At 39.8% G+C, this 17,708-nt stretch overlaps 1 protein-coding gene across 1 annotated transcript in view; it reads right to left on the bottom strand.

Moving 5' to 3' along the window:
- Positions 1–17,708, bottom strand: part of RAB40C (RAB40C, member RAS oncogene family) — a 66,828-nt gene that overhangs the window by 46,502 nt on the left and 2,618 nt on the right. The window contains exon 2 of the mRNA XM_070761019.1: positions 15,725–16,055. Coding sequence (XP_070617120.1) covers positions 15,725–15,878 — 154 coding nt within the window. The 5' untranslated portion in view covers positions 15,879–16,055. The remainder of the gene's footprint in view (positions 1–15,724; positions 16,056–17,708) is intronic.

Raw genomic sequence — 17,708 nt, 5'->3', positions numbered from 1 at the left:
CCCGTCGACTAAACAATGTCATTTGACGGGACCCAGGAGAAGAGCCTTCTCTGTGGCGGCCCTGACCCTCTGGAACCAGCTCCCCGCAGATATCAGAGTTGCCCCCACCCTCCTTGCCTTTTGCAAGCTCCTTAAAACCCACCTCTGTCGTCAGGCATGGGGGAATTGAATTTTTTTTTCTCCCTTCCCCCTAGGCTTATAGAATTTATACATGTATGTTTGTTGGTATGATTGGTCTCTTAAATTGGGGTTTTTTAGATTACTTTTTAATATTAGATTTGTTACATTGTTTTCTTTATTGTTGTTAGCCGCCCCGAGTCTTTGGAGAGGGGCGGCATACAAATCTAATAAATAATAATAATAATAATAATAATAATAATAATAATAATAACAACAACAACAACACTGCAAGCGTCATAAGTATGAACAAGTTGCCAAGCATCTCAATTTTGATCAATAAACATGGCGAGGCTGCAAAGGGCGTTACTGTGAAAAATGATCACAAGTCACCTTTTTCAGTGCCCTTGTAATTCCGAACGGTCACTAAATGAAATGTTATAAGCCCATATATGTCTATGGATCATTCTTTTGTCCAGTGGCTTGAACGAAAATTTGGAAAGCAGAAAACGCACCAATGCAAAGAAGTCGATATTGTTTCTGCCAACTACTTTTACCCAAAAGCCACGAGGCGGCAAAATTACAAGAAGCTGAACTCGATGGAAGATCTGGAAGCAAGGACTTCGAAACTGCAGCCGTCGAAATTGCAGCGGTTGAAAGTCAATGAATAACTCTTCAATCTGCCACACAACCACAAAGTCTTTTGTTTCCTCTCAGAGGTTTCTTCTCTTTTTGTCGGTTGTCTTCCAAGGATACGGTTTAGTTTAATCTTGACAGGGAGCGATTTCGTAATAAGTCAAAGAAATAACAATGTACGAAAGAATGCAATTCCTTTTTTAAAAGTTTCCAATTCAAAGTGCCATAAGGAAGGTTTAAAGAATAAAATCGAATGCCACGTAAAGGAAAAATGAGAATGGTTGCAAATACGCAGGGCTTTGATGATAAAAATCTGTTCCCTTCGAAGGCAGGATATACAATTGTCATCCTCATCGTCTTCCTCTCTTTCAGAGTTCTGCAAACAGCGCTAGCAGAATTCTAAAAACCACCAAAAGTTTGCAGACAGTATTTTCGACGGTGTACAGATTTTATGTGTGGCTATGGTAAGGAGGGTCTCAAATGCCAACAGATGGTCCTCAAGTTATGACCATAACTGAGCCAGCATTACAATCTTGTGTTGTGGTTAGGCAAGTCACCAAGCGACCACACCTGATTTTACATCCTTTTTTTTTGGGGGGGGGGGGAATAGTCATTAAGTGAATCACCAGAGGTGTTAAATGAATGCCACAGTCATTAAGCAAAGCTGTCAATTGTTAAGTGTCTTGCAGTGAGTGTTACTTGCCAGAATCGGGAAGGAAATGCAGATTTTCAGCCAAAAACATCATAAATCGAAGTTGTAGGACTGCAGGATACAGCGAATGGCCATAAATTTAAGCTGGTCCAAGGGCTTAAATTGTGAAGGCATGATTCACACTGGGTCTTTGAATCAATCCAGTGCTCTACTACCAAGGTAATATAACCAATCTCCTACAAGCTGTTCTGTCTGGGTCACTCCAGAAGCCAATACCAACCCAAAAAGAGAAGCCAGACACACTGGTAAAAGGCAAAGGCAGTTTTATAAAATTCAAGAAAAACACAGGTAACAGAAAATGTCCTTACAAACAGGAAAATGCTGTATCTTCAGATATATCCACGAAGGCAAAAGTCCATGCAGCAATGCAGAATTCTTGCTGCCAAGCCGGGGCTGTAGATAGCAGCCCTACACCTCCCACGGGTCTTCCAAAGCTGCTGGGCCACAAGCCAGGAACAGAGACGCCGAGAAACAAGACAGGATAACGCAACTCCAATTGATAACACTCCACATGGCTTCAAGGGCTTGCCTGCCTTTTAAACCCTGCTGATGAGGACCACACCCAAACCCAGCTGTTTCTAATTCAATGGTGATAATATTTCTTTAACTGCTCCTTTCGTTGCTCTGAACGTCTCTGTCTCATGTCAATGACAGCTTGTGCGTCATCCCCTAATGACTCCAAGCTACTGGATGGGGAGAGCCCCCCCCCCGGGGCTCTCATGCTGTTCTCCTTCATCCCATTCCTGACTCTCCTCTGCCCCGTCCGACTGTTCAGCCCCCTCCTCTGCGCTGTCATCCTCCTCCGGGCATGGAGCCAGCAGAGACGCAGCCGGTCCCTGAGCAGCCTCAGGCTGAACCACAACACAAACAAAGCTGTGTAATAACTAATTAATTAACTTTTTATAGAGCCATGGTGGCGCGGTGGTTAGAATACACAATTGCAGGCTAATTCTGCCGACCGCCAGGAGTTCGATCCCGACTCAGCTCAAGGTTGACTCAGACTTCCATTCTTCTGAGGTTGGTGGCAAATAGGCTGACTCTATAAAACTGCTTAGAGAGCTGGCTGTAAAGTGGTACAGTGTACCCTCAATTTTCGCGGGAGATGCGTTCTGAGACCGCCCGTGAAAGTTGAATTTCCGCGAAGTAGAGATGCGGAAGTAAATACGCTATTTTTGGCTATGAACAGTATCACAAGCCTTCCCTTAACACTTTAAACCTCTAAATTACAATTTCCTATTCCCTTAGCAACCATTTAGATTATTACTCACCATGTTTATTTATTAAACTTTATTAAAAATATATATTTATTAAAAGCGGATGAAAGTTTGGCGATGACATATGACGTCATCAGGCGGGGAAAACCGTGGTATAGAGAAAAAACCCGCAAAGTGTTTTTTAATTAATATTTTTGAAAAACCGTGGTATAGACTTTTCCCGAAGTTCGAACCCGCGAAAATCGAGGGAACACTGTATATAAATCTACTGCTGTTGTTATTTGTATGCTGCCCATCTTGCTTACAAGTTGGGCATGGTGGTCCAGTGGTTAGTATATATAGTACTGCAAGCTACTACTGCTGCTTGCTGGCTGCCTGCAATTTGGCAGTTCGAATCTCGCCAGGCTCAAGGTCGACTCTGACTTTCCATCCTTCCGAGGTGGGTCAAATGAGGACCCAGATTGTTGCGGGCAACAGGCTGACTCTGTAAACTGCTTGGAGAGGGCTGTAAAGCACTGCAAAGCGGTATTTAAGTGCTATTGCTATTGCTACAAGGTGACGCTGGGCGTTTAACAAAAATAGAACTCTATTTAGATGACCCTTGTAGCAACCCTGAATAGCAGACAAGAGAAGTAGATAATATACAGTGTTCCCTCGATTTTCGCGGGGGATGCGTTCTGAGACCGCCCGCGAAAGTCGAATTTCCACGAAGTAGAGATGCGGAAGTAAATACACCATTTTTGGCTGTGAACAGTATCACAAGCCTTCCCTTAACACTTTAAACCCCTAAATCATCATTTCCCATTCCCTTAACAACCATTTACTCACCATTATTACTGGTACTCACCATTGAATAAGACACTTAGTGATCCTGGTATTTATAAACATAGTTATTTATTAACAATAATTTTTTTTGTTTGTTATTTATTTGCAAAAATTATTAGTTTGGCGATGATGCATGAAGTCATCGGGCGGGAAAAACCATGGTATAGAAAAAAACTCACGAAGTATTTTTTAATTAATTTTTTGGAAAAAACGTGGTATAGGCTATTCGCGAAGCTCGAACCCGCGAAAATCGAGGGAACACTGTATACAACTTCTTCCAACATTATGGATATCCACACAACTTTGTCAAAACGTGCCTGGCCAATATGGCACAACAAACACCAGCTGTGAAACACCTGCCATATTTCAAAACCATGTCAAACATGACGTGTCAACATGTCAAAAAACACCAACAGACTATTGCAACCACACTGCATCAGCACACAAACTAACTTAAAGCCCTCCAAAACAGCTAAGTAAACCAAAAGTAGACCCAGCAGGAAAAAAAACAAATCAGGGGTCATTTATAAGAGCATGAAGACTGCCACAGCCACTATGTATGACAAACAGAAAGCAGAACATCAACTAGCAGTTAAGAAAACAGAAGTCTCTAATTTCACAACATACGGACAGACTTAACCATAGTTTTAACTGGGAAACCATGACTATCTTAGACCACGCGCCCAAAATTCTAGGGAATTTCTAGAGGTCTGGTGACAGATCAGCCATCAACAGACACATAGCCATAAATAACAACTACACACTGTGCAAAAGAGCTAATCCACAAATCGAAAAGGAAACAACACAGCAAAACTCCTCCCCACCAGCAATCAATCAACACCCAGATGACCATAGATTAATACCAAAATTAACATCAGAGCAACAATCAAGAAGTAAACAATACCCCAATGGAAGAACTGTCCAGCAAGCTAACAGTAAACAGCCAAACCAAGTTACATAGAAACATAGAAGATTGATGGCAGAAAAAGACCTCATGATCCATCTAGTCTGCCCTTATACTATTTTTGTATTTTATCTTAGGATGGATCTATGTTTATCCCAGGCATGTTTAAATTCAGTTACTGTGGATTTACCAACCACGTCTGCTGAAAGTTTGTTCCAAGGATCTACTACCCTTTCAGTAAAATAATATTTTCTCATGTTGCTTTTGATCTTTCCCCCAACTAACTTCAGATTGTGTCCCCTTGTTCTTGTGTTCACTTTCCTATTAAAAACACTTCCCTCCTGAACCTTATTTAACCTTTTGACATATTTAAATGTTTCAATCATGTTCCCCCTTTTCCTTCTGTCCTCCAGACTATACAGATTGAGTTCATGAAGTCTTTCCTGATACGTTTTATGCTTAAGACCAGAACTGAACACAGTATTCCAAATGTGGTCTCGCCAGCGCTCTATACAGTGGGATCACAATCTCCCTCTTCCTGCTTGTTATACCTCTAGCTATGCAGCCAAGCATCCTACATGCTTTTCCTACCGCCCAACCACACTGCTCATCCATTTTGAGACTGTCAGAAATCACTACCCCTAAATCCTTCTCTTCTGAATTTTTTGCTAACACAATACTCAGATTTAGGATTCCTTTTCCCCAAGTGCATTATTTTACATTTGGAAACATTAAACTGCAGTTTCCATTGCTTTGACCATTTATCTAGTAAAGCTAAATCATTTACCATATTACAGACCCCTCCAGGAATATCAACCCTATTACACACTTTAGTTCTACCAAGACCACTCCCACCAAGGTCTATGACAACTGACTTGCTATGGCCAGCATGCCGTAGGGCAAGAGTTACAGTAATATCAAAGAAATGGTACAATAGAATCATTCAAAAAAGGATAAAAAAGGAGGGACAGAATTAATTAATTAATTTATTATTTATTTATTAATCAGACTTCTATGCTGCCCTTCTCTTTGGACTCAGGGCGGCTCACAACAAGGAATACAATACATGAAAAAAATTCTAATATTAAAATATTTAAATGTACTAAAAACTCACCACTAAAAACATGAAAGTCTACTTTACATTAATTCTAAAAACACATTTAAGAAACAGATATCCACATTCATCCTCGTCATTCATGAAAGATTGGAAGTAAGGTGAGAAAATATTATTTTACTGAAAGAGTAGTAGATGCTTGGAACAAACTTCCAGCAGATGTGGTCGGTCAAGCCACAGGAACTGAATTTAAACATGCCTGGGATAAACATATATCCATCCTAAGATAAAATACAAGGAATAGTATAAGGGCAGACTAGATGGACCGTGAGGTCTTTTTCTGCCGTCAATCTTCTGTTTCTATGAAATGTGAACGTCAAAAATTTAAATAATTTTTTAAATTTTATTTTAAATAATTAAATTGAATTGTTAAATTGTCCCACAGCGAATTGGCTGTGGCGATTCCGCTCCCAGCAACACTCGCAGGGCAAGTGTTCACTGAAATATGAAATGAAAAACGAACCTCGCTTCCCACTAACACTGATGATGTTACTAGTTTGGGTACTGAAACGTCTGCAATAAGAAAACCAAATGCAGATTTAAAACCCTCTGAAACAAGTCTTCCCTAAAAGCAAATGCATTCTACAGTGTAAATAATATGTGCTTGTCTGCACAAATTCTGTTTCTACTTGTTAACAGAAGAAAAAGAGGCAGGTAGCACAGAAGGGGGGCAAATGCCTTCTTTGCCACAAGAAATATCACCACGACATACTTTGATTTCTGAAAACACCACCTGAAATGGTAAGGATTTTCTCATAGTTCTCCTAATGAAGGTAAACCAAACTTCCTTTATTCCTTCCTACATTCCTCCGGGTTGCAGTTCCACCCCGGGAGTGATAAACTCCACGATTTGCCGCTTACGAAGCAGGAAAAAGATAAAATGGAAATTGCCAATGCGACTGTAAACACAAGCAGCAGAGGCCCTGCGTCTTATGATCATTAAATCTGCAGGATCTTCTCAGAGAAGAAATGTTTCTTCTCTCGTGTGCAGTGTCTTTCCAATATCGCGATGGGATTTTTATAATTAATCTCTCGATTTACAAGCATAATTGGGCCTGCTGTTTTGGCCGTAAGTAAGTTGTGACGGAAGCTCATCATAGGGTTGTGCCTGATTAAGTTTAGAACTAAGATGCCTTAAACAAGATCTAAGTATTGCCCACAAGATCATATGCTGCAACGTCCTGCCTGTTGGCGACTACTTCAGCTTCAACCACAACAACACAAGAGCACACAACAGATTTAAACTTAATATTAACCGCTCCAAACTTGACTGTAAAAAATATGACTTCAGTAACCAAGTTGTCGAAGCGTGGAACTCATTACCGGACTCCATAGTGTCATCCCCAAACCCCCAACACTTTACCCTTAGATTATCTACGGTTGACCTACCCAGATTCCTAAGAGGTCAGTAAGGGGCGAGTACAAGTGCACTAGAGTGCCTTCCGTCCCCTGTCCTATTGCTCTCCTATATCTCCTATTCCTTTCTTCTATTCCTATATCTCTTCTTCTATTCTTTCATTGATATGTTCTATTACTATATCTTCTTTTCTATTATTTCTTAGATATATTTTACTATGAGTATCTCTTCTATAGCCTTCATCATGTATTTTACTATGTGTATATAGATATATACCCACTAAAACCCTCATTGTGTATTGGACAAAATAAATAAAAATAAATAAATTTTACAACCCTTTTTCCCCCAAAGTGGTTGTTTAAATGAACGTGGCCATTGTGAAGTGAACCCAGTCTTTCCTAAGTTGCGTATTCTGTTGTAAATAAATACCAGTTTCCTGAAAAACCATAAATCACAGTCCCGCTGGCTGTGGGATGCCTCCAACGGTCAAAAATGCCAGCCAATTGTCAAATGCAAAATGTAGTTACATGATCATGGGGAGATGTTGGAATCCTGAATCGGGGTCATAAGTCCATTTTACAAGGTTCTTCGTGATGGAACGGTCACTAAGCAACTAGTCATATATCAAGGACTTTTGTCAATTTGGGTCCAAAGATGGGTGACAAAAATGGTGGAAGTTCTTAAGCATAAAACTTATCAGGAAAGACTTAATGAACTCAATCTGTTTAGTCTGGAGGACAGAAGTGAAAGGGGGGACATTATCGAAATATTTAAATAGGTTAAAGGGTTAAATAAGGTTCAGGAGTGCTTATAATAGGAAAGTGAACACAAGAAGAAGGGGGCAGAATCTGAGGTTAGTTGGGGAAAAGATTAGAAGTAACGTGAGACAATATTATTTGACTGAAAGAGTAGTAGATGCATGGAACAAACTTCTAGCAGACGTGGTTGGTAAATCCCCAGTAACTGAATTTAAACATGCCTGGGATAAACATATATCCATCCTAAGATAAAATACAGGAAATAGTATAAGGGCAGACCAGATGGACCATGAGGTCTTTTTCTGCCGTCAATCTTCTATGTTTCTATGTTTCTAAGGACTTCCTTTACATACTGTATTTTTCGGAGTATAAGATGCACCGAAGTATAAGACGCACTTTAGTTTTGGGGGAGGAAAATAGGGAAAAGAATCTGCTTCCCAGGTATTCATCTGGCTACCTTCTTTAGCCAGCATATTATTTTATCTCCTGGTTAGGGCTTAAAAAATCTTTATTTGGAGAGAGTAACAATGAAAGAGCTTGCAAGTCATTAAGAGCTGGGAACATCATTAGGACCTGGAAAGAAACATTCGGAGCAAGTAGAGCAATGGAAAAAACCCTGCAAAGACTTAAGGCTTGGAAAACATTCTTCGCAGAGAGTAACAATGAAAGAGCTTGCAAGTCATTAAGAGCTGGGAACATCATTAGCTCCTGGAAAGAAACATTCGGAGCAAGTAGAGCAATGGAAAAAACCGTGCAAAGACTTAAGGCTTGGAAAACATTCTTCACAGAGAGTAACAATGAAAGAGCTTGCAAGTCATTAAGTGCTGGGAACATCATTAGCCCCTGGAAAGAAACATTCGGAGCAAGTAGAGCAATGGAAAAAAACGTGCAAAGACTTAAGGCTTGGAAAACATTCTTCGCAGAGAGTAACAATGAAAGAGCCCGCAAGGTAAGAGCTGGAAAGATCGTTAGTAGCTAGTTAGGGCTGGAAAAAAAGCTACATTCAGAGTATAAGATTATTAGGAGAAAAGGTGTATTTTATACTCCGAAAAATACAGCACTTAACATAAAGAGTATTTCACTCATATATAAACAATAACAATTACACTGGGATTTTTTTTTCAGTTTACTCATTTTATTTCCTCTGAAAAAATATGAGCCCCTTTTCCACCGAGGGAAGAAAAAGCGTGGGATTTTTTTTCTTCCTCAGTTTGCCCGTGTGCCATCACACCTCTAAGAAGGTTCACATATTTGCTTCTGCAACAGTTCCTTAGAATAAGAGCTTTTATCTACTGGCAATCATCTTAATAACCTGCAGTTGCCTCTGAAGTTGTTATTTGCAATTACAAAGTGCAACATATCTGTAAACACTCAGTGAACGCATACATCGATTGCCCCATCATAAAAAATTTCCCCTTTTGACCCATGTTTAACACAAATGGACTTTTTTTTCCTTTCCTTTTCACATTTGCAGAGCCTACTATTTACACGGCAATCCCATCCAAAACTGGGGGTTTAGATTAGATTTAGATGAGGGTTTTTTAACATTTGGATTCTACTTGTATTTATTCTTGTTTTGTAAGCCGCTCTGAGCCTAGAAATCCAAATAATAAATATATAAATGTCAATTCACCTGAGTTAAACGCATGAGAAAAACCAAAGAATTTGTGAGGAGCTTCTCTAAGTAGATTTTTACTCACTTTTCTTCTGAAAATTAAACTCTGCACAGCCGGAACCAGCCCAAACTGTGCACAGCCAGAACCAGGGCTACAACTGAAGGAAGTCACACACAGCCATACTTTTTACAGTTTTGATTTGGAAAAATTTTATTCCAGGGGCAGACTTTCTAATCTGAAATCTAATCTATTGGGTTTTTTTATCGCGCTGTTGATTTTATGGTTATATTTCTATTGCTTTTTTATTGTTGTTGTGATTATTATTAGGGGCGAGTACAAGTGCACTAGAGTGCCTTCCGTCCCCTGTCCTATTGCTCTCCTATATCTCCTATACCTTTCTTCTATTCCTATATTTCTTGTTCTATTCTTTCATTGATATGTTCTATTACTTTATTTTCTTTTCTATTATTTCTTAGATACATTTTACTATGAGTATCTCCTCTATAACCTTCATCATGTATTTTATTATGTATATATAGATATATACCCACTAAAACCCTCATTGTGTATTGGACAAAATAAATAAATAAAATAAAATTATTGTTAGCTGCTCTGAGTCCTTTTTTAGAGTGAGTGGCATATAATAATAAATAATAATAAATATGGAACCAGCTCCCCCCAGAAATTAGAATTGCCCCCACCCTCCTCGCCTTTCGTAAGCTCCTTAAAACCCACCTCTGCCGTCAGGCATGGGGGAACTAAGATATTCCTTCCCCCTAGTCCTTACAATTTATGCATGGTATGTTTGCATGTATGTTTGGTTTTATAATAAGGTTTTTTTTAGTTATTTTAGTATTGGATTGTTACATACTGTTTTTATCATTGTTGTTAGCCGCCCCGAGTCTACGGAGAAGGGCGGCATACAAATCCAATAAATAATAATAATAATAATAATAATAATAATAATAATAATAATAATAAATAAATTATGTAGCTCTGAAAAGACTGGGGGCAGGCAGGATGGGCAAGGCGATCCAGGAAAGATATCTCAAGCCGGACTCGATTCCTGATGATCTTAGGGATCCAAATATATGCACTTTAATGGGGAACAATGCTCTCGGCGAGAATTCAAATGAAAAAAAATATGTTGGAAGTTTGCACATGGGGGAACCATGACATGTTATGGCCCAGCTGTGAGCGAGCTCCCTCCAATTCCCTTGGTGTGGTTGCGTGGTCATTTCTGTTTGGTGTGCGACAATCCAAAGACTAGGGCAAGGCGTTCACATGACTCATGCCTTCAGAATGCACACCAAACAAAGTGTTAATCCAACAGAAATCAACTGGAGATGATTTATTGCAGTGGCCTGGGCTTAAAGGAAAGGGTTGGATGAGACATTGTACTGCCCTTTAGTGCGAGGCAGCTAGATTCTGATGAAGGCCCGCAAAACCCATGCACAGATAGTCCTCGACTTACAACCACAATTCAGCCCCAAATTTTATCATAACTGCCCTTAACAATAGAAAATATCCAAATTTATGTCTCTTTAAATGCCCAGGAAGGAAAAAAAAAGAAAAGAAAAGGAAAGAGAAAAGGAAAGAAAAAAGAAGAGCAGAAAAGAATAAGAAAAGGAAAAACACTATTCATATCGTATCTTAATCTCCAGTTTGTCCATTGGGGTTTTTTTTTGCATACCGGGGCTTCAGCAAAGCTTCCCCAAAGCCTCTGGAGGGCAAAACAGTCTTCCCGAAGGCCGAAAATCAGCTGGCTAGCATGCGCATGTTCGCTGGAGCCAGGGGTGGACTACTACCTGGACGGGGGGAGGGACACACACGCAGCGGGGTGGCAAAAATGGCGCTCCACCCCGGAGCACCCAATTTGCATGGAAAGATGTTGAAAGAAAATGCAGGGCGTCCTGCATAAGCCAGGCCCACAATGTGGTTGTAAAAATTTTGGTAGCCCTTCACTGGCTGGAGCTGCCATAGGGCAAGGTCTTGCGTGCCCTCTGTGGCACGCGTGCCATAGATTCGCAAGACCCTGATGAGACTCAAACTGCCAAACTGCTGGCAGCCGGCAGTCAGCAGAAGTGACTGGCCGTAAGTCACTTTTTTCAGTGCTGTTGTTAACTTCGTACGGCTACTAAATGAACTGTCGCAAGTTGAAGATTACCTGTATTCTGAGGCAGGGCTAGCTGCTTTGAAACGTCTACTGATAAGCCTTCTACTGAAGGTGTCTACTGAAATGTCTACTGAAAACCCTTCTACTGAAGGTGTCTACTGAAGGTGTCTACTGAAACGTCTACTGAAAAACCTTCTACTGAAGGTTTCTACTGAAGGTGTCTACTGAAACGTCTACTGAAAAACCTTCTACTGAAGGTGTCTACTGAAGGTGTCTACTGAAACGTCTACTGAAAAACCTTCTACTGAAGGTGTCTACTGAAACGTCTACTGAAAAACCTTCTACTGAAGGTGTCTACTGAAACGTCTACTGAAAAACCTTCTACTGAAGGTGTCTACTGAAACGTCTACTGAAAAACCTTCTACTGAAGGTTTCTACTGAAGGTGTCTACTGAAACGTCTACTGAAAAACCTTCTAGTGAAGGTTTCTACTGAAGGTGTCTACTGAAACGTCTACTGAAAAACCTTCTACTGAAGGTTTCTACTGAAGGTGTCTACTGAAACGTCTACTGAAAAACCTTCTACTGAAGGTTTCTACTGAAGGTGTCTACTGAAACGTCTACTGAAAAACCTTCTACTGAAGGTGTCTACTGAAACGTCTACTGAAAAACCTTCTACTGAAGGTGTCTACTGAAACGTCTACTGAAAAACCTTCTACTGAAGGTGTCTACTGAAGGTGTCTACTGAAACGTCTACTGAAAAACCTTCTACTGAAGGTTTCTACTGAAGGTGTCTACTGAAACGTCTACTGAAAAACCTTCTAGTGAAGGTTTCTACTGAAGGTGTCTACTGAAACGTCTACTGAAAAACCTTCTACTGAAGGTTTCTACTGAAGGTGTCTACTGAAACGTCTACTGAAAAACCTTCTACTGAAGGTGTCTACTGAAACGTCTACTGAAAAACCTTCTACTGAAGGTGTCTACTGAAAAACCTTCTACTGAAGGTGTCTACTGAAACGTCTACTGAAAAACCTTCTACTGAAGGTGTCTGATGAAACGTCTACTGAAAAACCTTCCCGCCTGTGAATATTTCTTCCAGACCAAGCAGTTTAACTGAACTATTTTTCAGTCCAATGTGAAATACAATCATTTAATGGACATGTCTCTGAGCAAAGTGATGCAAGACAAATATTGCAAGCGTCCTTCCTGATACTTGCAACAGAGAAATGGCTGAAAGTCGAAAGAGGAGGGAAGGAAACTCTGCAATGTGAATCCTAATTAGAGAAGAAAGATCGCACCGAGGTAGTTGGGGAACTGCTTTAATATGCTAATTCAGTTCCTCATTATATCCCATGGCCAGATCAATAGAAATCAAAGATCAGTTCTGTGCAATGCATAATCATCCCACTTCCTAAGAGAAGCCCTGGTGGATTTCTCTGGACTAATCCTGAAATGCTTTTTACTTCAGCTCTAACTGCTAAACTCATGCAGAAAAAAAATATATAGGAGGACATTATCAGGATTTATTCTTCATTCTCCTTGCAAATAAATCTCCTGAACATGCCTGAAAAAAATAACAAGCTTTTAAGATATTTTTTTCCCCTTGCACATCAAGAAAGACAAGGTTTGTTTCATTCTTAACAATAGAGAAAAAGATCAGAAATTTCATGAGTTATTGCTACTTATGCTTTGTAACTCTTGCACAATGACTGCATAGCAGACACAGCAAGAGATATTGTGATACCTTGGAAAACTAAGATTTGTATCTCTTTCAAAAAAAGAATGGTGTCAAAATGTAGATTATCCCCAGCGCATACTTCGAAAACAAACGTTGGGATTATAGCAATTTCATACTGGAACAAAACTGTCTTCAAGAAGACAAATAGATGACACACTGGAGCATCTGTTTACGACCAGAACTATAATGTGTGAACTGCAGTGATTTCCAGGTTTTGGTAGAGACAAGAGTCTCAGCACAATGCTTCAATTTTATGGCCTGGTGAGAGTTTTATGGCTTGTTAAGATACCACCAGGAGAAAAAAAATGAACATTTCATTTCTGGGTTACTTGTTCAAACTACATCATCCCTGATTACAAATGCTGCAAAGCAGGGTTTTTCATTCATAGCAATTTCAAGATTTTAAGATGCCAGCATGGGGAATTCTGGGAGTTGAAGTCCACCCATTTATTATTATTATTATTATTATTATTATTATTATTAATTAGATTTGTATGCCACCCCCGTTGTCGGGGTTGAGAAACGATGCCATAAAGGCTTAACTGTAGATATTTATTATTTATTATATTTGTTTTTCGCCCCTCTCACCCACAAGCTATCATAATAATTTAACAAATACCCCCAAAAGGCTATTTATCTTCCTATTGTGATTAACTGACAAGCTGCCCTTACAAACTCCAACGTGGGGCATAGTCTTCCTTCTCAATTAAACCATGCCAAGGCATAGCTTTACCAAACCTATCTCAAAAATGCAATGTGATTGAAGCTACTGACAGATCTGCTAGTGAAATGAGCTGCACCAAGGAAAGGTTGTGCCTTTTAAAAAAAGTGCTAAGTCAGAAAAAGTGCGAATGCGAATTTATTTATTTTTTTGGCCACTAACAAATGGACAAGTATGAAAAGTCACGCCGTCTCTGCATTTTCAATTTTTGCGACGTTTCGGCGAAATCACATTCACCATCATCAGGCTGAAGTTTCCAAGCTTCGTGCTGTTGTAAAATATATAAATGCGACAAAACACTTTTTGCATCCAAAACCTATTTAAGCATTCTTTCATCCCAACATGACTCATGATATGGAATGCAAATTGTTAGAGCGCAGTGTCCAAACTGATGTCAAGATTGAGGCGTCTTTGCTGCCTAGCTGGGATTGAAAGCAAGAAAAGGAAAATGTTTTGTATGCTAAGTGAAGAATCGGAGAATCAGCTCTTGATTCAAGTAGTCCTTGACTTACAACCATAACAGAGCCCAAGAGATGTTTGTTAAGTGAATTCTGCCCCATCTGACGACCTTTCCTGCCACAGTTGTTAAGTGAATCATTGTAGTTGTTAAGTTAGTAACGTGGTTGTTAAGTGAATCTGACTTTGCTGGATCAGAAGGTCGCACAAGGTGTTTGCATGACTGCAGGACATTGCAACTGTCGTAAATATGAATCAGCTGCCAAGCATCTGAATCCTGATCACATGAGCAGGGGGTAACGGTCCCAAGTCACTTTTTTCAATGCCGTTCACAAAAACTGATCACATGGTACCAGGTCGCTGCAACCGTCATCAATATGAACCAGTTGCAAAACATCGGACTTTTGATCATGTGACATTGGGGAGATGCTGCGACGGTGGCCAATTCTTTACAGCACCGTCATAAATTTGAACGGTCACTAAATGAACTGTTGTAAGTGGAGGACTATCTGTACTTTGATAAGGTTATAAACAATCTTTTTTCTCTCGTATCCTCCTGAGCCTCTTTAACTTTGCCATCGGTACAGGCGGAGTGCCGAGCATTCAATCCGGAGCTGGTATAAGAACTAGCATTTTCCTGTCAAGGTCTGTCTGTCTTTCTTTCTTTCTCTCTCTTTCCTTCCTTCCTTCCTTCCTTCCTTCTATTCACATTTATATGCCGCCCACTCCAACAGGACTCAGGGTGGCTAACAATAATCATAAATACTAAAAGCAATAAGAAATACAACAGTAATAAAACAACAACACTATAAAAACACTGCTCAAAAAAAATAATTTAAACATTATTTTAAACAACATTTAAACATCACAATATAACTCCAAGTAAATCAAAATTCTGTGAAATCAAACTGTCCACTTAGGAAGCAACATTGATTGCCAATCCATTTCACATGATGTTGTGCACATTCAACTTTGTACACAACAAAGTATTCAATGAGAATACATTCAGATATAGGATGTGTTCTTTGAGTGTCCCCTTTATTTTTTTTTGAGAAGTATATATGAAAATCTAAAAGGCCATACATACATAAAGCCATTCTTAATTCCAGCCCTATAGAGGTTGCACAGAATTTTAAATGGCCAGCGCCTACCACAGCTCACAAAGACACAACCCGACTAGACACCATTACATTTTAACTACCGTGAAAGGACACAAGGGAAAGTGTGATGCCAGAGTCTTGGCTCTTAATTACCGTCTTCTGGCACAACGGTTAATGATCTCTCCGGATAATTTTTTTCTTAAAAGGGTTTACTGATGCAGAAGGAAGCCGGATTTATCTCTGCGCTCTTTGTACCCCACAACTCTGAAACGAGATACAATTGAGCCAATCTTGCTCCGAATGGGCTTGTGCGCTTCGGAACCGTACGCGGGGCATGCTTACCGTTGCTGTAGGCGTAGGGCGATTCCGAGGCCCCGTCTTGAAGGCTCTCCAGGATTTCTCCTTTGCCCACATCGCTGTCTCCGACCAACAGGAACTTCAGCAGATAGTCGTAGCTTTTGACAGGGCTGCCCTGGGTTCCCATTCTCTCTCTCATTAGGGAAGACCCACGATTCGCATGCTAAACGCCCAGCCAGACTGAAAGATGTCGGAGACGCCAAGCTTGCAATCTTCAATCCGCTTTGCGGACCCAACTCGAAAGGAGTGTTCTTCTCATCAGAGTCTCGTCATCCCTTTGGGAATGAAGGGCTGCTGTCAAAAAGATGTCAGGATTCTAGGGGGGGGAGAGAGAGAGAGAGAGAAGGGGAAGAAAATGACCTACTTACTTTGTTCAAGAGTTGCAAAATACAAGCAGACTTTAAAAAAATAAAAGTCTCTAAGCTACCAAGAAGGATCATAACAATAGCCAGATCTTCCAGATCTACATATCAAATAAGGGAGAAGATCCATTCATTGCCACTTCATTAAACAAGCTAATCCAGCAAGGAAAAAGGGACTTTTGAATTTAAAAAAAGAAATTGTCATATACATACAGCTATCCTTTTGTGAAGGAAAAGACTGTTCCTAGACCAGCAGATCAGTACAGTATATCAATTTAGGAGACCAGTAAGGTAACCATAATTTAGGTACACAAAAACACACAAGAGATTTTAGATTTCTCGTCCTGGCCCCTTCCTTTCTCCCATCCACACACCCAACACATTTTGACAGCCCTGGAAGAGAAATCTGTGTGTGTTTTTGTGTTTCATTTGACTTCCCAGATCAATAAAGTATAATTACAATTAATACGGTGTCCTGCAATATTGATATTTTTATACAGCTGGCCATTCCCTTACTCTTTTTCTCCAAGGGATATTATTATTTTCTGCCCTTCCTCATCTTTTCCAAGGCTAACTGCAGTCGGACTAGGATTTTCAAAAACAAATGGATATTCAAAGAAAGAACCAGTATACTAAACTATGCTACACGCCCTCTATTTCTTTTGTATTTGGAAAGGAGAGCGAAATTGTGATTTTTAAAAGGAGGAAAATGTTTTTCGTTCAGGGTATGCTTCCCCCCAGAATTGGGAGCTAATAAATCATGTCAACCATTGCAATTACAGAAAGAGCGGGTGGCTGAAGATTAATTAACAAGGAACAGAAGGTTGTGAACCCCCATGCGGTGCGGGAGAAGTCCAGAAAAGGACAAGAATAAAGATGAGGTATAAACACAAAGGTGTAAAACCATAGTGACTGGAAAGAATATAAGGAGAAGAGTGTGACAGTCAAGGAAGCCAAGATATTAGAGAAGAATGGATAAATGTGGCAATGAAGAAAGAAAGCCTAAGGGAGTCATACAAGAGATAGTATCTTCAAGTTAGTTAACTATTTATTTCATGTTGTCCATCTATGGAGAAGAAATATGGGGCTTCTTCCTTCAATTCTATTTGGGTTTGGGGTGTTTTTTACAAAAAAAGGGTCAAGATTAACCGAACAAAAATTAAACCTCGCGTTAACAGTGATAGCTGACAAAAGATTCAGTTGTGCACAGCCCAAGCAGCTCCTAAAAAAACGACAACCCAGGCTGATTTAGGGTCTGTAGAAAGGAAATTCTTCCAGAACAAACATTTTTTTTGTTTACATTCCTTTGCATTTAAAGAACTCTCCATGCAAACAAACATACCGGAAAAGAAAAATCACAAACTAGAAGGAGATGGGTTCTCTACAGTCCTTCTATCTATCTATCTATCTATCTATCTATCTATCTATCTATCTATCTATCTATCTATCTATCTATCTATCTATCTATCTATCTATCTAATCTATCTACCTACCTACCTACCTACCTACCTATCTGTTTATTAGATTTGTATGCCGCCCCTCTCCGTAGACTCGGGGCGGCTAGCAACAGTAAAAAGACAATATGAACAAATCTAATATTAAAAGTA

This window comes from Erythrolamprus reginae, chromosome 9, assembly GCF_031021105.1.
Source record: "Erythrolamprus reginae isolate rEryReg1 chromosome 9, rEryReg1.hap1, whole genome shotgun sequence".
NCBI lineage: Eukaryota > Metazoa > Chordata > Lepidosauria > Squamata > Dipsadidae > Erythrolamprus > Erythrolamprus reginae.
This window is presented reverse-complemented; position numbering and strand designations above follow the sequence as displayed.